At 43.0% G+C, this 21,484-nt stretch overlaps 1 protein-coding gene across 3 annotated transcripts; it reads right to left on the bottom strand.

The window, feature by feature from the left end:
- Position 1: 1 nt before the first annotated feature.
- zbtb8a (zinc finger and BTB domain containing 8A) lies at positions 2–21,209 on the bottom strand. Of its 3 annotated transcripts, XR_014599890.1 has the most exons (7): positions 21,059–21,209; positions 18,217–18,553; positions 15,362–15,612; positions 13,405–13,763; positions 10,326–10,492; positions 2,643–3,032; positions 2–1,632 (listed from the first exon to the last, which is right to left on the bottom strand). XR_014599890.1 is itself a non-coding variant. In XM_084045684.1 (6 exons), exons 1-6 carry the CDS (start codon positions 21,112–21,114, stop codon positions 2,694–2,696), a joined length of 1,497 nt encoding a protein of 498 aa, XP_083901810.1. In that variant the 5' UTR covers positions 21,115–21,209; the 3' UTR covers positions 2–2,693. The 3 variants fall into 3 exon arrangements, 2 of the variants coding, with proteins under 2 accessions (XP_083901810.1, XP_083901809.1); XM_084045684.1 differs by having other exon boundaries at positions 2–3,032; positions 13,405–13,751; XM_084045683.1 differs by having other exon boundaries at positions 2–3,032.
- Positions 21,210–21,484: the final 275 nt, after the last annotated feature.

Below are 21,484 nucleotides of genomic sequence, written 5' to 3' on the forward strand. Positions count from 1 at the left end.
AGACATTTGTGAATATATTTAATTTTCATCTGTTAGGCAACAAACCCAACTTACATAATTCTCACACACACACACACGCACGCACGCACGCACGCACACACACACACAGCCTGGCCTGAAAGAGAAACTTTACTATTGCAAGTTCCAAGGACACATAAAAAAAAGGAATTGTTATTTAATTTATTATGACAAGCCACAACATTTCCGTCTGATTTGGGCTCACCCAACATCACCATTCAGAGACTTCAATTACAGCATATTTAAGCTTGCCCTCTGAAAATATGACACTGCAAGTGGAAGACCATAATAAATCAATCTATAAAAATATATATCTTGTGAAAAAGTACAAAAGAAAATAAATAATAAATGCCATTCATTTAATTCATACTGTAGCACATATCAAAACAGCTGTGAGGCAAGCACAAGACATTAGCAAAAAGTATTGGCACGGAATACTATATGTATATTTTGTTGCTGTCGGGCAGAAACCTTGAATTTCTGAAATGTTCAACCTTTTTCCATAAATGAATGTCCTACATTGTCGTACAAGAGTATCGAAATAATTGCCTATTTTTGAAAACATTTTAACCACTTAAACCCCATTATGATTGACCGGAGTCCCTCAGGGCTCTATACTAGTATCTTTTCAGTTTGCTGTTATTGTGTGGAAGGCTTTCGTGAAAAAAGACGATCGGCAAGCTTTCATATTCATAAGGATGCTGGGGTTTAAGTGGTTAAAGGAGTAGTTCACCCAAAAAAGGTACTTACTTTCGATCAATTACACACCCCATGTAGCCTTGAATTCATGATGATTTTTGTTTGTTTTTGTCGCATTCCTAAGCCAATAATCGCATTCCTAAGCCAATAATGTGATAATCACCTGTAGGAGACTTTGCCTACTACTACGGGAGACTCCGCCGGTCATCAAATCATTGGCTTAGGAATGCGACAAAAACAAAACAATCTCCACGAATTCAAGGCTTACATTTTTTGGGGTGAACTACTCCTTTAAAGGCAAAGTGGTTAAGTGTGTCTGGGGTTTTTATACATATTAAACCAATGAAAGTACAAACAAGAGCTTGCAAGCTTTTTTCCATCTCCTGACAAGTAACGGATTTCTTCGGTGACGCAAGGTTTTTACCTGACAGTAACGGTGACACAAGGTTTTTACCTGACAGTGACGATTTGTTGAGGGCGTCTGATAAACGCCCTCAACGTCACCTTTATCAGACGAGTCTCTTAAGAAGCTTTTTTTTTTACATGCATGTGAAACATAACTTTGAGTCATTACGTAATCATCTATCCAAACAAATGAAAACGCATGCAAGACGTACAGTACGCTTTGGATACTGCAAAAAAGGAACGAAGCCTTCTATTTAGCTGGCAATGTCGACAGTTTCCTCTGGTTGTAATAACGACTAACTGGCTGCATTTAAACGGTTCTATTAATCTGCTAATTTACATCATCAATATTGAACAAGCAATTTTGTGCATACATTTATTTGCATATAAATCATGGCTTCCACCCAGGCCAACGCATGCATGTCTGCAGACACCTCCCAGCACGCCCCAGCTCTTTGGTTGCCCGTCCAACAATAGAGCACAGAAGTCCCGACGTCACTCGTTCATCCCCTGGGAAGTAATTTCTCTATAGAGAATAACATGGGGTCACCTTAGAATCGTCTCATATAAGAATCGTGGTCCAAAAATAAACAAACTGTCTCGGCGATATTGTCAGGGAGGTGGCTCTGTATCTGTTTCTGATGAAAATGTTACTAATTCGGCAGAAGTAAAAAAAAATGTACCTCTTTTTTTCTCACCAGTCAGTTGATGCTTCATCATATCCATAAGAGTAAACCCGCCAGGATCATTTATGTATTTTTGGAACACGGTTCTTATTTGACGCGATATTAACCCATTGAGACCTGAAGCCGATTCTACATGTCTCCTAAATCTCAACAGTATTCTGAAAAACGTATGTTTCTATATCAGTGGTGCTCAATCTTTTTCATGTCAAGGACCCCCAAAATGATATGTATTTGGCCGCGGACCCCCATCAAAATATTTTGTTTCAGGAACCCCCCATAAGCAAACATTTGAGTTAACACTTGGGGTGACAGAGGTTCAGTAAAAAAAATTACGTTGAGTGCCAGGATTTTTAACCATTTTTAGGAGCCGAGATACAGGCTTTTGAAGTCATAAGTTAACCAGGAAGTGGATTGGAGTCTAAATCTTCGGAAAATGATATCTCCTGGTGCTGTGAAGGAAAAAAAATATATATATATTTTTGAAAAAAAAAGAAAAAAATATTTTTTTTCAAAAAACGTATATATACGGTTTTGGCACTCCACGGTTGTATTCCCGGTTTTGGCACCCAATGTGTTAAAAATGTTCGCTTAAAAAATATATATATTCAAAGATTTGCACACATTTTCACGTTTTTTCCAAAAATAGCAGATCTACAAGCTCGTAGCACGGCACTCGGTGCCATGCTACGAGCTTGTATATCTGCTATTTTTGAATAGCCCAAAGTGTAAAATAATGCTTTTTAGCTCAAATCTAAAAAAAGACACAGTTCCAGGTCTTAATGGGTTAAACACGTCTATGGGAATTCAGAACGTGGGGGAGAAAAAAAACGCGACCCAGGTAAGATGTGTAAATTACGTCAGACTTCGGTGCTCTCTACGGGACGTTCACTGCAGTTCCACGTCACTGTCATCCACTTCCTGGATGATGAGGTCGGCCCCCGAGTCCTCCGCCAGGTCGTCGTCGTCCCCGTCGGTCCCCAGCCAGGACCTGTCGCCCTCCTCCTCGCCGTCCACTCCCAGTAGCAGCGCGGGCCCCCCGCCGTCCTCGCCGTTCTCCTCCTTCAGACTGTCCAGGCCGCCGGGCATGTTGTTGTCGCAGCCCACCTCCTGGATGCACGCCGTGCACATGCGGTAGCGCCGCGTGCCCTCGCACACCACGTGTCCCGTCTCCTCGGTCACCTGACACTTACACTTCCTGCACACCAGCTTCCTGGCCTGGTGGATCTGTAGGGGAGTGGGAGTGGGAGGGAAGGAAGGAAGCAGGAACGGGAACAAAGGAATGAGATTGGACAGAAATGTTAAGACAAATAGAAGAATCTATGATTTTGTTTTACTATGGGTTTTTGGTATCAGTTCTGGTGTATGCGCTTGTCTATGTGTGTTAACAACCCATTAAGACCGGGATGGCATCTGTGTGTCATTTTAAGATTTATTTGGTTTTTCAAAAATAGCAGATATACAAGCTCATAGCGCGGCACCGAGTGCCGCGCTACGAGCTTGTCTTTGAATATCTATATTTTTTGAAGCGAACATTTTGAACTCAAATCTTTGCTTCTGGGGGATTCTACAAATGTCTTTTAAATCCCAACAGGTTTTTTTATTTTTTTTATTATGTTGCTACTATAATATCAGTGGTTCTCAAACATTTTTCATGTCAAGGACCCCCCAAAATGTTGTTCCAGGGACCCCCCAGAAGCAAAGATTTGAGTTAAAAATGTTCACGATTAAAAAAAAAGTATAAAATAATGGTTAAAGTGGTTACGCAGATGCGTTCCCGACTTTAATGGGTTAAAGGAGAATTCCGGACTAGCCTTTTCCTTACCTTTATATGATGTTGTTATATCCTAGGATGAGTTAAGCCTGGTAAACCCTCCCTCCGGAAATCTCATTTCCATTTGATTTCAGGAGTGAGTCTGGCCTGATCGCCCATTCTGCAATATTGGCTGTGTACACCAAACGGACGAGCCTATCAGCGTCGTCGCACATCGTTCTGCGATTGACAGCGACAGTTGGCCAATCAGGTGGCGAGTTCGAGTGAGCCCGAATGGCACCGAGTGCAGCCTGAATGCAGCCGACAAAACACGAACGGCAGCCATCTTTTCTGTCCGCTATTTTCTCCGCTGTTTTTTTACTTCAAAAAGCTCTCAAACTTCTATTTTGAGGTATGGAATTTACTTATAAGATATCGTTTGGATAGAATTTAGTTGTTTAACTTCATATATGTGGTCAATTAATCATGACAGAGCCTATTTAAAAATAAAAATTCAGAGAACCGGCCGGGGCGGGCAGTGACACACATGTATCCGAATAAGGCAACCTATTTTGGGCATGGCCGTCTCAAAAGTCCCGTTGCGTCACATTAGTCTGGTGAACTGCTGATTGGCTGAAGGGGAAAAACGATCATGGGGCTGGAACAGCTCTGGGAGTACCCATTGTGATCCTGAGAAGGATATAGTCCTTGGGCCAGACGAGATATCGCTACCACAAAGTTGGCAAAACCTTACCTATACTAAATTGTTTTTTGGGCCAATATAAGTAAATAAAAATATGATAGACTTTCCATAGGAGCAGCTTTTTATATTTTTTGACATGTTGTTATTTTTCTCTATAGGCGGATTTTCATTCATAGCCAACAACATATTAAAAGTTATATAACACACTTTTTGGACATCACACTGCTCCTTTTTTTTTATAAATTAAACAAACCTGTGTCCAATTAAAGTAGTTGATGAAGTGGGTGTGGCCTATTTGGTGGTGGAGCAGTTTTTTCAGGAATCAAAGCTGAAGTAGTAGAGGCCCTAGGAGGGGTCCACGCGCGAATGCTTATTTTTTTTTCTAGTTTTGATTTTTGGCATCCATAGGACCTCTAATATTGGGATTTTGATGATCCCAAGAAAAAAAGTGGTCCCAAGTGTGTTTTTTTCAATGTTTTATTAACCCTATGAGACCTGCGGGATGGCTGGCTGGAACGCCGGCGAGACTGTCTTTCGGAGACTGTGGAACACTCAAATGTAGACGTAGCCCAAAGATAGAGATACCATTTGATTCCAGACAACCTCAGGTTTCCAATGGGACCAACCTTGTCATGCTACCTTGTCGGGAAGGGGGCTAAATACCTAATGATTCAAAGTTAAGACAACATTTTGGCGAGGGAAAAACGACCATCACCATTTTCCAAATGGTCCCTTGAGCTGTCACCTCAATATATGTGAATGAAAATGGGTTACATGGATACCTACAAGCCTCTCCTGTACAGACATGCCAAATGTATGCCTATCTCATGCAGTTCTGGGCAAGAACCATGCAGTGTTTTGCATGCAGTACAAATATGTAATTTCTGCCTATTGTAAAAAGGAGACCACTTCTAGGAGAGGAGACTGCATCTATAGCTGTATGAGACCACTGTACTGTATCTAGAAACCACTGTACTGTATCTAGACCACCCCACTGTATCTATTGCTATATGAGACCACTTTAATGTATCTAGAGACCACTGTATTGTATATATACCACCGCACCGTATCTATTGCTATATGAGACCACTTTACTGTATCTAGAGACCACTGTATTGTATATATACCACTGTACTGCATCTATTGCTACATGAGACCACTGTACTGCATATATGAGACCACTGTATTGCATCTAGACCACTGTGCTGCATCTATATCCCACTGTACTGAATCTATAAACCACTGTGCTGCATCCAATCCCACTGTACTGAATCTATAAACTACTGTACTGCATGTATAGACCATTGTACTGCATTTATAGACCACATACATTGACCACTGTACTGTATCTATAGACCACTATACTGCATCTCAACTCAACACAGCTTTAAACATGTATATATAAAGCACATTTAACATGACTATGTCGCCACAAAGGCTCGGTAGATGCAGTACAGTGATCTACAGATGCACTAGAGTGATCTACAGATGCAGTAGAGTGGTCTAAAGATGCACTACAGTGGTCTACAGATGCAGTAGAGGGGTCTACAGATGCAGTAGAGGGGTCTACAGATGCACTAGAGTGGTCTACAGATGCACTAGAGTGGTCTACAGATGCAGTAGAGAGGTCTACAGATGCACTACAGTGGTCTACAGATGCAGTAGAGTGGTCTACAGATGCAGTAGAGGGGTCTACAGATGCAGTAGAGTGGTCTACAGATGCACTACAGTGGTCTACAGATGCAGTAGAGTGGTCTACAGATGCAGTAGAGGGGAGAGGGGTCTACAGATGCACTACAGTGGTCTACAGATGCAGTAGAGTGGTCTACAGATGCAGTAGAGGGGTCTACAGATGCACTAGAGTGGTCTACAGATGCAGTAGAGGGGTCTACAGATGCACTACAGTGGTCTACAGATGCAGTAGAGTGGTCTACAGATGCAGTAGAGGGGTCTACAGATGCAGTAGAGTGGTCTACAGATGCACTACAGTGGTCTACAGATGCAGTAGAGTGGTCTACAGATGCAGTAGAGGGGTCTACAGATGCACTAGAGTGGTCTACAGATGCAGTAGAGGGGTCTACAGATGCACTACAGTGGTCTACAGATGCAGTAGAGTGGTCTACAGATGCAGTAGAGGGGTCTACAGATGCAGTAGAGTGGTCTACAGATGCACTACAGTGGTCTACAGATGCAGTAGAGTGGTCTACAGATGCAGTAGAGGGGTCTACAGATGCACTAGAGTGGTCTACAGATGCAGTAGAGGGGTCTACAGATGCAGTAGAGTGGTCTACAGATGCACTACAGTGGTCTACAGATGCAGTAGAGTGGTCTACAGATGCAGTAGAGGGGAGAGGGGTCTACAGATGCACTACAGTGGTCTACAGATGCAGTAGAGTGGTCTACAGATGCAGTAGAGGGGTCTACAGATGCACTAGAGTGGTCTACAGATGCAGTAGAGGGGTCTACAGATGCACTACAGTGGTCTACAGATGCAGTAGAGTGGTCTACAGATGCAGTAGAGGGGTCTACAGATGCAGTAGAGTGGTCTACAGATGCACTACAGTGGTCTACAGATGCAGTAGAGTGGTCTACAGATGCAGTAGAGGGGTCTACAGATGCACTAGAGTGGTCTACAGATGCAGTAGAGGGGTCTACAGATGCACTACAGTGGTCTACAGATGCAGTAGAGTGGTCTACAGATGCAGTAGAGGGGTCTACAGATGCAGTAGAGTGGTCTACAGATGCACTACAGTGGTCTACAGATGCAGTAGAGTGGTCTACAGATGCAGTAGAGGGGTCTACAGATGCACTAGAGTGGTCTACAGATGCAGTAGAGGGGTCTACAGATGCAGTAGAGTGGTCTACAGATGCACTACAGTGGTCTACAGATGCAGTATAGGGGTCTACAGATGCAGTATAGGCAGTGGTGAGCTGTGGATTTTTTAACTAAGGGTACTGTATTTTATGACGTTGCGCGCGCGCGCACGTGCGCGCACATAGCCACTCAGCTCAGTGCTAGTTGAAATACTGTATTCAACATGTGATTATTAATGTAATCATATGTATTATTATGTTGTTGTATTGTTGCATTGTTAATTTGTTGTTTTTATTTTTGTTTCAAATTAATTATTTTATTTTCCTTTTAATTTTATATAAAAGCCCTTTACATAGACTCACCCACACATAAGTAGGCCTACTTAAAATAATCAGACAACTTGTCTTTTGACACACTAGAGGGGTCTACAGATCACGACAGGGGTCTACAGATGCACTACATGGTCTACACAGATGCACTACAGTGGTCTATCGATACAGTACAGCAGTCTATAGATACAGTAGCTAGTCTATAGATGCAGTACAGTGGTCTTTAGATGCAGTACAATGGTCTATATATGCAGTACAGTGGTTTATAGATTCAGTACAGTGGGATATAGATGCAGCACAGTGGTCTAGATGCAATACAGTGGTCTCATATAGCTATAGATGCAGTACAGTGGTATATATACACAATACAGTGGTCTCTAGATACAGTAAAGTGGTCTCAGATAGCAATAGATACAGTGTGGTGGTCTGCACTAGAGTGATCTACAGATGCAGTAGAGGGGTCTACAGATGCACTACAGTGGTCTACAGATGCAGTAGAGTGGTCTACAGATGCAGTAGAGGGGTCTACAGATGCACTACAGTGGTCTACAGATGCAGTAGAATGGTCTACAGATGCAGTAGAGGGGTCTACAGATGCAGTAGAGTGGTCTACAGATGCACTAGAGTGGTCTACAGATGCAGTAGAGGGGTCTACAGATGCAGTAGAGTGGTCTACAGATGCACTAGAGTGGTCTACAGATGCAGTAGAGTGGTCTACAGATGCACTACAGTGGTCTACAGATGCACTAGAGTGGTCTACAGATGCAGTAGAGTGGTCTACAGATGCACTACAGTGGTCTACAGATGCAGTAGAGTGGTCTACAGACCACTTCCAATATATTCAGTACAGTACAGTGGTTTCTAGATACAGTACAGTGGTCTCATACAGCTATAGATGCAGTCTCCTCTCCTAGAAGTGGTCTCCTTTTTACAATAGGCAGAAATTACATATTTGTACTGAATGCAAAACACTGCATGGTTCTTGCCCAGAACTGCATGACCATCTTGGATGGCATCTTGAAAATTATGCCTTTCTGCTAAGTATATTTTCCTGGATATTTGGGATGTTCTCAAGCATGCCTAAAGGTACCAGAATCTATTGAAAACCCTTTTCTATCAATGTTTAGGGAGGTTTAGTGGTACTCTTTCTTATATGCCTATTGACCGGTCTATTTCTCATAAAAAGTGCTTGTTTAAGATAAGGCTGAAAATGACCACCCCAGAATGAAATACTATGGGTAAATTATACATTTCCTGAATCCTTAGGGTCATGTCAGTATTCCAGTTGTTGTGTTTTGTGTCTCTGATGTTTCTTGATGCCACAGAACTAAAAGAAAATATATGGTTTAGGCGGAAATTGTGAGAAAAAAAAGGTTATTAAAGGTTTGAAGAGCTCCAGTGACCACTGTACTTATCATACATAGTCACCAAAGGGCTCGAATGAAAGCTCAAAGTGTCCCCTTAAAAATGATACCAAACATAAAATATAAAACATTGTAATATGCCCTGAACGTGAGCCAATACCAAGATATGCACATGTGTCTAAAATGCCATTTTTCAATGGGGGGTGGTAACTTTAGCAGCTGATAACCCCAATTTAGCTGGGCCTCAGGAAGGTCTATCATACAAAAATAATATCTAGGGATGTATAGGAATAAAAAAATCCCAACTAGAATTTGCCATCCCAGGTGGTAGCGATATGTGAGATTTTGGGGTTTGGCCCAAGGACTAATAGGCCAAATGGATCACCGGAAACAAAAACATGGCTCCCATCCGCTTCCTGTCTATTTCCTTCTTTAAAACGCCTATATCTCCGAATCTGTTTCCGGTGGGGAAAACCGGTCATGCGCAGTGAAATGTTTTCGTTCCAGGCTGTAGCCAGGGTCCTCGCGCTACATGAATGGATGCTTTTTTTTTACGTGGATTTGCTCGTCGTGGAGCGCAGTCAATGGGGAGAATGCTGGCACCCAACGTAAGTTGTTATGAAAAAATGCTGGCACCCAATGCGTTAAGTACAGTACTTAAGTAAATGTACTTAGTTACTTTCCACCACTGACCACTATATAACTACTGTCCTAGGATAAAACAACATCATATGGATAAGGAAAAGGCTAGTCCGGAATTCTCCTTTAAGTGTGTGTGTGTGTGTGTGTGTGTGTGTGTGTGTGTGTGTGTGTGTGTGTGTGTGTGTGTGTGTGTGTGTCTACCCAGCTCTTTAGTAAACAGAAAATACCTTTTCAGGTTGGGATACATCCAATCAGGAGAGAGATTTATCATACAGGACACAGGATAAATAAGTGAAAATGGAAGTGATGGAGAAAAAAAAAACACGGCTAGGGATGTGTGTATGTCAGGCGGCTATGTTTCCACGTGGCTATGAAGGCATGTGTCTAGGTGAGCGTACCATTTCCACGTGGCTACGGAGGCGTGTATGTAGGTGAGCGTACCATTTCCACGTGGCTACGGAGGCGTGTATGTAGGTGAGCGTACCGTTTCTACGTGGCTACGGAGGCGTGTATGTAGGTGAGCGTACCATTTCCACGTGGCTACGGAGGCGTGTATGTAGGTGAGCGTACCGTTTCTACGTGGCTACGGAGGCGTGTATGTAGGTGAGCGTACCGCTTCCACGTGGCTACGGAGGCGTGTATGTAGGTGAGCGTACCGTTTCCACGTGGCTACGGAGGCGTGTATGTAGGTGACCGTACCGTTTCCACGTGGCTACGGAGGCGTGTATGTAGGTGACCGTACCGTTTCCACGTGGCTACGGAGGCGTGTATGTAGGTGACCGTACCGTTTCCACGTGGCTACGGAGGCGTGTATGTAGGTGACCGTACCGTTTCCACGTGGCTACGGAGGCGTGTATGTAGGTGAGCGTACCGTTTCCACGTGGCTACGGAGGTGTGTATGTAGGTGAGCGTACCGTTTCAACGTGGCTACGGAGGTGCTCCAGGCGGGTGAAGCGTTTGTTGCAGGCCTGACAGGGGTACGGCCTTTCCCCCGTGTGACAGCGCAGGTGGCGCTTGAGGTCCGCCTTCCTCTTCACGGTGTGCGTACAAAAGGGGCACTTAAAGCGCATGGATGGGTTATCTGTGGAGAGAGAAATTATTTTTCACCCACATTTTAAACCATTAAGACCTGGAACTGTGTCATTTTTAGAGTTGAGCTAAAAAGCATTATTTTACTCTTTGGCTATTCAAAAATAGCAGATATACAAGCTCATAGCGCGGCACCGAGTGCCGCGCTATGAGCTTGTAGATCTGCTATTTTTGAAAAATCGTGAAAATGTGTGCAAATCTTTGAATATATATATTTTTAAAGCGAACATTTTTAACTCAAATCTTTGCTTCTGGGGGGTCCCTGGAACAAAATATTTTGATGGGGGTCCGCGGCCAAATACATATAATTTTGGGGGTCCTTGACATGAAAAAGATTGAACACCACTGATATAGAAACATACGTTTTTCAGAAAACTGTTGGGATTTAGGAGACATGTAGAATCGGCTTCAGGTCTCAATGGGTTAAACCAGATTTCTATTATGTTTCAGTGAAACTGAATGACGGGTCACAGTCATTCTACCAAAGAAAAGCTTGATGAAAACTGCTTGAGCTGCAAAAATATGACTTTGCACTGCAAAATACTGACAGCTTTTTCAAACTACCTTAAAGTAAACCTACTGTTGCGTCTCATAACTTTGTCTTGTCAAAGTCGGTGTCACGGTTCTCAAATTTGATTTGACAAAAAATGTTAAGGTCCCGATTCGATTTAAAATGTTCAAATCACACTGTTTGAAAAAAGAACACAATGTGGCTGTTTGCAGGTGAGGAAACACAAGCTGTTGTAAGCAAAGTACGGTACCCTACTGCCGTCTAGTGGCCATTCTTTTAACTACAGTGTGAACTCTTCACATCAATTTCCACATTGCAGCTCCTGATAGCAATTGTCAGAGGAAAAAAAACATGGAATTCCTTTGATTTTATGAATTTATTTGAAAAGGACTTGACTTTTCTTTCTGAAAAAGAAAGTTCGCTTTTTTTAATTGTAGCAAACAAAATAAAAGGGATATTTACTCGCGGCCCATAACAAATGTTCTGCGACCCACAAATGGGTCCCGACCCAGTATTTGGGAACGACTGCTGTACATGATTGCGCCAGGTGAGGACCACAAGACAGCTAGAAGTTTGCTAAGATATCACAGATGTCCAAGGAGACATCTCTGATATCTATCTTTCTCAACATATCAACTTTATAACTAGCAATGCCCTTGCTCTGTGCTTTGCTCACTTTAGAGCCCAGAGGGTTTGCTTTCTCATATTATCGTCTCTGTCGGGTGGAAACAAACCTCATATGTCCAAAACTGTTACTTTCCAGGGTTCAAATTCAAAAACAGCAAAAGTAGCAGATCTACAAGCTCAAAACGCGTCGCGTTCGAGCTTGCGGATCTGCTACTTGTGACGATGTACTGCAGTGGTGTAAAGTAACTAAGTAAGTACATTTACTCAAGTACTGTACTTAAGTACAATTTTGAGGTACTGTTACTCTACTGGAGTATTTCCAATTGTCTATACTTTTACTTCTACTCGACTACATCTCAGAGGCAAATATTGTACTCTTACTCCACTACAATTATTTGAAAACTTTAGTTACTAGTTACTTTGCAGATATAAATTATTACATTATAAAACATACATTAACCACTTTAGGCCTATTTAATACCTAGGCTATTTGAAAATAGCAGATCTACAAGCTCTCAACGCGTCGCGGTGCGACGCGTTTAGAGCTTGTAGATCTGCTATTTTCAAACATTTTAGTCTTTTACTTTTGGTACTTTAAGGACATTTTGTTACCAATACTTTTGTACTTTTACTCAAGTAAATTTTGAATTCTGGACTTTTGCTTGTAATGGAGTACTTCTACATTGCAGTATTGATACTTTCACTTAAAGGACGACTTCACCACTTTTCAACATGTCTTCATATAATAGGTCCTCACTAATGCTCATGATAAAACGATCCAAATTTTTCTACTTGGTCTGTGTCTCATAGGAGGGCTGTGGACAGTCCAGAATCCCGTCTACCAGTGACATCATCGTTAGGCAGGATTTATTTTTCCAAAAAGATTACAATTTTTTAAATTCAGATTTTTAATAAGGCAAGAACAATGGGATCTATTATTGCATTGCAACTTTCCAGGAATACAAAGCCTGCAGTTTCTATTAGCTTGGATTCCCCATCAATGATGTCACTGGTAGACAGGTTTCTGAACTGTCTACAGCCCTCCTCTGAGACACAGACTGATTAGAAAAAAATGGTATCATTTTATCATGAGCATTAGTGAGGACCTATTATATGAAGATATGTTGAAAAGTGGTGAAGTCGTCCTTTAAGACTTAAAGGACGACTTCACCACTTTTCAACAGTGGTGGAAAAAGTACTCAAATGTTTTACTTAAAGTTTAAGTAAAACATTTGAGTACTTTTTCCACCACTGATGTACTGTAGTATAATCAAGTAGGGGCGCTAATTAACCCATTAAGACCTGGAACTGTGTCATTTTTAGATTTGAGCTAAAAAGCATTATTTTACACTTTGGCTATTCAAAAATAGCAGATCTACAAGCTCATAGCGCGGCACCGAGTGCCGCGCTACGAGCTTGCAGATCTGCTATTTTTGAAAAATCGTGAAAATGCGTGCAAATCTTTGAATATATATATTTTTAAAGCGAACCGTTTTTAACTCAAATCTTTGCTTCTGGGGGTCCCTGGAAGAAAACATTTTGATGGGGGTCCGTGGCCAAATACATATCATTTTGGGGGTCCTTGACATGAAAAAGATTGAACACCACTGATATAGAAACATACGTTTTTCAGAATACTGTTGAGATTTAGGAGACATGTAGAATCGGCTTCAGGTCTCAATGGGTCAATTAACACAAAAAGTTAAAATATGGAGATAAGGCGGTTTCCGCCCTGACAGCAACGACATCCTGTCCCCGCTACTAACCTTTGTTGAAGTTTCCGATGAACCCCAGGATGGTGGGCAGGGTGGCGTACAGCTCCTCTGCCTTCTCCACCTTCAGCGCCCGGGCCTCCTGGATCTCCCGGGACTCCTGGCTCTGGGCGGCGGCGGGGGAGGAGCGAGAGGAGTAAGGGGCCGTCGCTCTCCTCTTGGCTCGGCTCCGCCGCCGGCGCTCCGGGCCGGGCAGCGTGAACAAGGGGTCGTGGGGGTCGTGCATGTCGTCTTCGTCCCGGCCGAGGAGGTCGTGCGCGGGGCTGTTGGACTCCACCTTCATCTCCAGCGACGGCGCTCCGTCCCCGTCCGGATCCTTCACCCGGAAGCCCGGCTGGGACCTGGTGTTAGGCCTGTCACAGTTATTATATGATAATCGGACCAGTTGCCAATTATTTTTTAGCATAATCCGTTGTCTGTATAAAAACAGCTGGTTGAAATTAACAGGAATGTCAGATTTTCCACCATGTCGTTTTCCAAAGTTATCGAGTGTATGGCCTGTTTTTCCATTGTATATTATTTATTTTGATTATACAGTAATGGTAATGGTCAGTTAAGGCATTGGTTCTCAAAGTGGGGTCCGGGGACCCCCAGGGGTACTTGAGGGGGTTCCAGGGGGTCCCCAGCTAGATGGTGGACAGGAACCAAATGGACCCTTATGGGTCTGTAACTCTGAGAGTGTACAAATGGAACCAAATGGACCCTAACGGGTCCATTTGGTTCCATTTGTACACTCTCAGAGTTAAATTAACATTGGTTTTACAATGTGAATTGGGGTCCCAGAGGTATAAATGCCATTAAATGGGGGTCCGTAGCCTAATGCATGTCAAACTGGGGGTCCTTGAAATTAAAATGGTTGAGAATCACTGCTAGAGAGCCGTAAAAACCTTCTCTTATTGGGGTCCCTGGCTTATCTTTTCAAATGGGGGTCCGCGGGGTAATAAGTGTCAATTAGGGGGTCCTTGACATGAAAAAGTTTGAGAACCACTGAGTTAAGGACCACAATGGAAATAAGTCTATGACTTTATTGTGTTTTTATCCTTGACGCGTTATCCCAGTGGAAAACATATTTTTTCATGTACTTCTCTTTCTTAACATGACGTCCAAATAAATCAATCAAATAAATGTCTTTGTACAGTACTTTTCAATAATACTGTAGGCTTTGCACTTTGTTTTATTCATTTATTTAGAGTAGCCAATAATTCTTTACCACATTTTTCTCCCCAATTTAGTCGTTATGCCAATTAATTCCTCCCTACACACATTTCTGTGTTGTCAGTCACTGCTGTTGTATCCTACTGTAATGTACTGTAGCCTTCTTCCTACTAGTCTGGGAGTCTGGGCGTCGGAGCTTGGACAGCAGGGGCGCGGCCACTGCGTTGTGATTCAAATCAACAGCCAATGAAGAAAAGGGGGCGGGATCCACATGCAGTGGGTGTTGCATCTAAATAGAATCGACGGGAAGCAATTTCCCCTTGAGAAATTGCGCCCGCCATTGTTGTGTAATGCTGTTTGCCTCTCGTCGGACTTTTTAGACGAGTTGCACAGCCTCAGACCGGTAAGAGGCGTTTCCGCTCAGATTCAGAGCGTAAATTACATCCCGCCCACAAATACCAGGGCTCTGGCCCAGAAGTTCCTCGCCAGAGCTGCCTGGCGAAAACTTCTGGGAACTCAGATTATCTTCCTACTATTCCCACCCAACTATATAAACTAATATAAAATTATTATTTTGTATATAATAATTGTATATTTAGGTAATTTGTCATAATATCTGCCCTGTGCTACTTCAAAGCCTAAAAGCCAAACAGAAATGTAACTGTTATTCATAATATTCCAGGGTCCAACTACAAAACAAACACAATTAAATCGTTGATCTGCAATTATTTCTGTGACAATTAATCGTCACGTAAAATGTCATAATCGTGACAGTCCTATAGTGACAGCCCTGTACCTGCTGTTGTCGTGCGTCCAGAGCGCGGGCGGGGGGCTGACGGAGGAACACGGAGCCCGCTGTTGCTGCTGGTCCGACGCGTCGTCCCCAACGCCGCCACCGGGGGGCGTGGTGAAGCCGCAGACCTCGGGCAGGGCCACGCAGCACTCCTCCTCTTCCTCCTTGATGCTGATGTCCAGCGAGGACTTGATGAAGTTCTTACAGTAGCTGATGACGTTGTTCATCTGCAGGTAGCTGGCCGCCGACATCACCTGCTCAGCAAGGCAAAAATAAATGACTTTAACTTTGACCGTCATACTACCCCCAGTTGTGGAATTCTCTAGACCCTTGGTTCTCAAAGTGGGTTCCGGGGACCCCCAGGGGTACTTGAGGGGGTTCCAGGGGGTACCCAGCAAAATGTGTAAATATAGCATCAGAATAATTTTAACCTTTTATACTTTGGCTATTCAAAAATCTTGAAAATGTGTGCAAATCTTTGAATATTTGTTTTTTAAAGCAAACATTTGTAACTCAAATCTTTGCTTCTGGGGGGTCCCTGGAACAAAATATTTTTAGATGGGGGTCCACGGCCAAATACATATAATTTTGGGGGTCCTTGACATGAAAAAGTTTGAGAACCACTGCTCTAGACATAATCATTAACCCATCAAGACCTGAGGCCGATTCTACAAATACCTTCTGAATCAGTAGTTCTCAAACTGTTTCGTACCAAGGACCCCCAAAATGATATACATTTGGCCGCGGACCCCCCCATCTGAAAGGGTTTTGTGCCAGGAACCCCCAGAAGAGAAGATGTTCAACACTTTCAAGATTTTTCAAAAATGTTCAATAATAGCAGATGTAGAAGCTTGCGATTGCTTGTGATTAAGTACCGATATGTAATTCTGACTAATTTCTTCCATTTTTCTGTCATTTCTTTTCCTGTGTTTCTAATCTATGCAGGTTTTGAGTTGTATTTTATTTTATTTTTTATACTTTTTTATTGGGGACAATTAAATAGCATATGGCAATAGTCATTGCATGTAAAGTCACCCCCATTTTTTTCTTTTTCACATCACAAGACAAACCAAAAGACAACATGCAGTCCCCCCCAAACAAAAGACAACAAATAAACAGAACAACAAAGCAAGGCAACAACAACGTAACAGAAAATAAATACTAATACATTTTTTTTTTAAAGGTACAAGCACGGTCACGGGTCACATCATGGGTCATTGTGTCATACACCAGTGGGAGAGACACTGAAATCCACTGTCCGATACACTTGAAGCCCACAGAGTATTCTATTCTGGAGGAGTCTGGTTATTAAATATTCAATGAAAGGTCTCCATGACTCAAAAAAGGTTTGTGTTTTTACTTCTTTATGTGCTCTGACTTGTTGTTGTTTTGTCCTTATTAATCTTTGTATGCCTGTTTTTTTTTTAACAAACTCTTCCATTAACCACTTGCGTAGTGAGCTTGTAGATATTAGGCTATTATTGGTGAAGAGATACTGTATGGTGTGTAGAGGGAAACACTAACTGACCTAGTACAGAGCCCTGGGGTACTCCAGTCAACCAAGTATATACTATATAGGATTGGAAATGGTTAAGGAAAGGATTCCAAATAGGCCTATGTGCTTTCTTCCTTTTCTTGCACGGTAAACTCATTTCTTAATTGTGATATCATGCTTATAGGTCCAAAACTTTTACTTTTCAGGATTCAAATTCACAAAAAGCAATAATAGCAGATCTGCAAGCTCGAAACGCAGCGCGAAGCCTACTTTTGAGTGACGCTGTAGTACGATCAAGTAGGGCATTAATGTACGAAAAAAGTTAAAATATGAAGATAGCATCAGTGCCCAAACCCCAGGTGGGGTTGTCGAAAGGACCTTTCTGTGTGGAGTTTGCATGTTCTCCCCATGTCCCCTAGGGTAGGTACCCTCGCAAAAAACATGTAGTAATCCTGGTCTCTATACTGCCTCCCCCTGGTCAGCCGGGGCGCCTGATGGAGGGGAAAGGAACTGGTAACGTGTTCCTTCCACGCTCTATGTTCAACCGGGGAAACTCCCCCTGTCAGGTGATAAGAAGCGGCCTGCTCACTCCTCATGCATTGAAGGAAGCATGAGCTCAGTTCGGGGCTCTCCCCAGGCTGGCAGAGGGAGAGTAGCGCCCAGGATTACAGCTCAGGCAATAGAGCACCGAAGTCAAACGTCACTGCCACTAGAGGGCACTGTTCCACAGGTTTATTTTTTGTGTTGAAATCCCCATTTGGGAATCTTAGATCACGTCATATAAAAACTGTGTTCCAAACATAAACATAAACACACCACCCTGGCGTTTTTGTCAGGGGGGTGGCTCTGCATCGTTTATGATATTCATTCATATTTGATACAGCCTGTTTCTGGCGAAAATGGAATTAATTCTGCCTTAAAAGTCTTAAGAACTACTACTTCCGGGTCTGAAATCACTGTCCCCACAGCGGCCGCGTTCATGGGAAATGTAGTCTTTGGGTTGTTTGACTCGTTTCTAGTGTTTATATTGTGTTACTCTTTGGGTAAATGTGTACATTTACACCTTCAGTCGATGCTTCATATCCATATGAGTAAAAACGCCAGGGTGGTGTGTTTATTTTTGGAACACAGTTCTTATATGAAGCGATCTAAGATTGCCCAATGAGGATATCAATACAAAAAGTAAAGCCATGAACCTGCGGAAAGTGCCCTCTACTGGCAATGACGTCAGGACTTCGGTGCTCAATTGGAACTGGGTGAAAAAAAAATGGATTACAAAATTGTGGGGTTTCTGCCCAACAGCAACGATATGTATGCATGCTTCTCTTTGTATACATTGATGCTATAATAAACCAAACCGAACCTCGATCACGTTGTGGCCCGAGAGCTCCAGCTGGCCCGAGTAGATGAAGTCCAGGATGACGGCGAACGTCTCGGGGCTGAAGGCGTCGAAGGTGGCGCTGGCGGTGGCGTCGGGGAGCCCCTCCCCCTCGGCGGCGGACCCCTGCTGGGACAGCAGCATGCGGAAGTAGCCGCTGCTGGCGAACAGGATGTTGCGGTGGGCGCGGAACAGCTGGCCCTCCACCAGCACGCTGCAGTCGCAGAAGCGCTCCTGGTGCCGCTGCTGGTTCAGCTGCTTGAGCAGGCTGTTCTGATGCGCCGCCGTGATGTCAGACGTGTTGAACCACCTCTGAGCCTGCCTGGCAACACAACCAAAACAACAACAACAACGACATGTAAGCTGGATGAAAACGTTCATAACGCTTTCATTTAAAAGGCTCCCTGGCTAATAAGCCAAATATGCCTTAAAACATAATAATTGCCCTCTATAACTAAAATTGAAAAACAAAAACACCTTTAACATTTTATTCATTTTATAAATAGTTAATCTAATAAAAAACAACTTCCTATGGTTTATATGAGCATCAAAACAATATTTTAAATATTAGCACATGCATTCCATACTATTCCATAGGGCTGGAGCACACATAGACAAATTGTCAACTTGCAACGGGAGTTGTCCCTATTGAGTGAAAGATTAACTATTTATAAAATACATAAAATATTCAAGGTGTTTTTCATTTTCAATTTTTGTTATAGAGGGCAATTATAATGTATTAAAGCATATACGGCTCATTAGCCAGGGATCCTTTTATATCACTGGTTCTCAAACTTTAGTTTCAAATGTTTACAAAATGTTTACAAATATTTTGAAAATAGCCAAAGTTTAGATAGAGCTGAAGTGGTCAATGTATGTTTTGTAATAATAATCCAAATCTACAAAGTAACTAGTAACTAAAGTTGTCAAATAATTGTAGTGGAGTAAAAGTACAATATTTGCCTCTGAGATGTAGTGGAGTAGAAGTAAAAGTATAGAAAATTTAACATACTCCAGTAAAGTAAAAAAATATCTCAAAATTGTACTTAAGTACAGTACTTGAGTAAATGTACTCAGTTACTTTCCATCACTGACTGCAGCCAGGTAACATAGTGACACCTCTGCTGTCTTTGTTTCTACAGTAGAACTACAACACAGAGACCCCGCCCACCTAAACGCATTCCCGCGTTGTGACTGGCTGGCCAAGCCTTCAATCAATCTCTAACCCTTTTCCCCCAAACTAGGCAACACCCGACTCAAAAGAGAACATCGGGTGACAAAGTGACTCTGTAAAGACAACATGGGGGGTGACAACCTGACAACCCCCCCTCCTCTGTCCCCCCCAGTGGAGATGGAGAATATGAACCCGTTACATTCATCTAAAAGACAGACGAAGAAATGTGATCAAATGATCCGTGCTATCCTCCTAAATGTGAACATTTCTGCCGCACCCTAACAGAGTAAAACTGATTTCACTTGGTTGCACATTGTGTCTCGTACCAAAAAAAAGAAATCGATCTACAAGTTCACAACACATAGGGGGTTGTCATGCTTGTGGAGCTTGTAGATTGGCACTTTTCATAGTATAAATAAGTATAAATCAGGCGTGACACGGAATAGTTTTTTCAAAATAGTATTCAGCATTTAGTCATCTATATTTTTTTCCTTTGAATAAACCAATGCCCCAAAAAACAAAAACGCCCGACGTGGTGCATCATCTGATCATCTCATCATTCAGCCTGAACACCCGCAAGAGGACGCAGCAGGACTCAGATCTCTAGATCTATTCATTCCTGGTGTGTTTTGGGTCATACATTCAGTACACAATAATCTCCTCTCCACTCCACTCCAGACCTTCTAAGGCAGGGGTCTTCAACAGGGGGTCCGGGACCCCTAGGGGGTCCTCGGAGTTACTAAAGGGGGTCCGCCAAATCTTTGTGATAGGATCTTTTTCTTTTTTTACATTAATCACTTGAACCCTAGCATCTCTATTCTTATGAACATTAGCCGAAAATAGCATATCTACAAGCTCACAACTCCTTGTTATGAGCTTGTAGATCGGCTATTTTCGGCAAAGAGGTTTGGTGTCGAGGGCAAAAGGAGCAAATCAAGTACCAAGTATTTAATGTTTAAGTGGTTAAATGTCTGAAATGAACCAAAAATATTAATTTACACAGCACTGATGATAGTCAATGAAGCTATCTATGAAATCTATGAAAAAGTTTAATCTGCAACACAATTGTACGCAATGTATGGGGGTCCCTGCTTCATCTCTCTCTCTCAGCTAGGGGGTCCTCCTTGGCCTGAAAACGTTGAAGACCTCTGTTCTAAGGGATCACTGGATCACTGGATCACAGTGGATCACTGCAGCAGCAAGCAGCAGCAGTCAGATGGATCCTAAAGAGAACGCCCACTTTAAAGACCCACTAACAGCAGCTCTCCACACAATAGAACCATGAACAAGACACAATGAAACCCAACCAACGCATCGTAACACATCCACAAATACACACACACACACACACAGACAATACGTGCGTTTTGCACGAATTCACGCCCGTTCCCAAAAACAACCCCACCCACCCGTCCGTCCGTCTCTCACTCTCTCTTGAAACTAGCGGAGCTCCAGAGCACACAAAGGAACCGGCGGACCTCCCCTCCTGCCCGCTGCGGGACCCAGAGCCTCCTCAGCCGGGCACGCTGTCCGCCGAGGACCCGCTTACGCCCTAAAGCAGCTCCAGCTCTCTGCCTCTCTCTCGCTCTCCCTCCTTCCTTCCATACAATACAGCCGATCCACCGCCGTGTGACAAACGTTATCAATACTCACTGGTGACCTGCTTCACCCGGTGCCCGGTACAGTCGTCCCCTCGTCCCCAAATCCATCTTTTATTATTATTTCTTAGTATTTTTCATATAATAATCTTATTCTCTCTCTCTCTCCCCCCCCCCTTTTTTCTCTCCTCCCGTCCAGGGTTCGCAGTCACTTCCTGCTTTCAGCCCTAAAGACCGAAACCCGTTTAGAGCGAAAAAATACGACTCTGTGCTGACGTGGGTGTTGAACTGCATGGGTGCACCCACTGGGTGCCCCGGGGCCAAGGAGACACTTAAAGCCCTAGTCATGCATATATTTACTGCTCTGGTAGATTGTACATTAGACTATTCTTATGTCTACTGATAGAATATACAGAATATATACAGGATATACTATTCACGCAAGTCTGAGCTGACGTGGGTGTTGAACTGGGTGCCCCGG

The sequence above is a fragment of the Gymnoscopelus microlampas genome, assembly GCF_963454915.1.
Source record: "Gymnoscopelus microlampas genome assembly, chromosome: 20".
Lineage (NCBI taxonomy): Eukaryota > Metazoa > Chordata > Actinopteri > Myctophiformes > Myctophidae > Gymnoscopelus > Gymnoscopelus microlampas.

Excerpts from the sequence above, each read along its gene's own strand:
- zbtb8a (XM_084045683.1), bottom strand. The coding sequence starts at position 21,114 with ATGGATTTGGGGACGAGGGGACGACTGTACCGGGCACCGGGTGAAGCA. Across the intron at positions 15,613-18,216 it reads CGGGCCACAACGTGATCGAG|GTGATGTCGGCGGCCAGCTA; the intron begins GTTCGGTTTGGT and ends CTTGCTGAGCAG. Across the intron at positions 10,493-13,404 it reads CATCGGAAACTTCAACAAAG|ATAACCCATCCATGCGCTTT; the intron begins GTTAGTAGCGGG and ends CTCTCTCCACAG.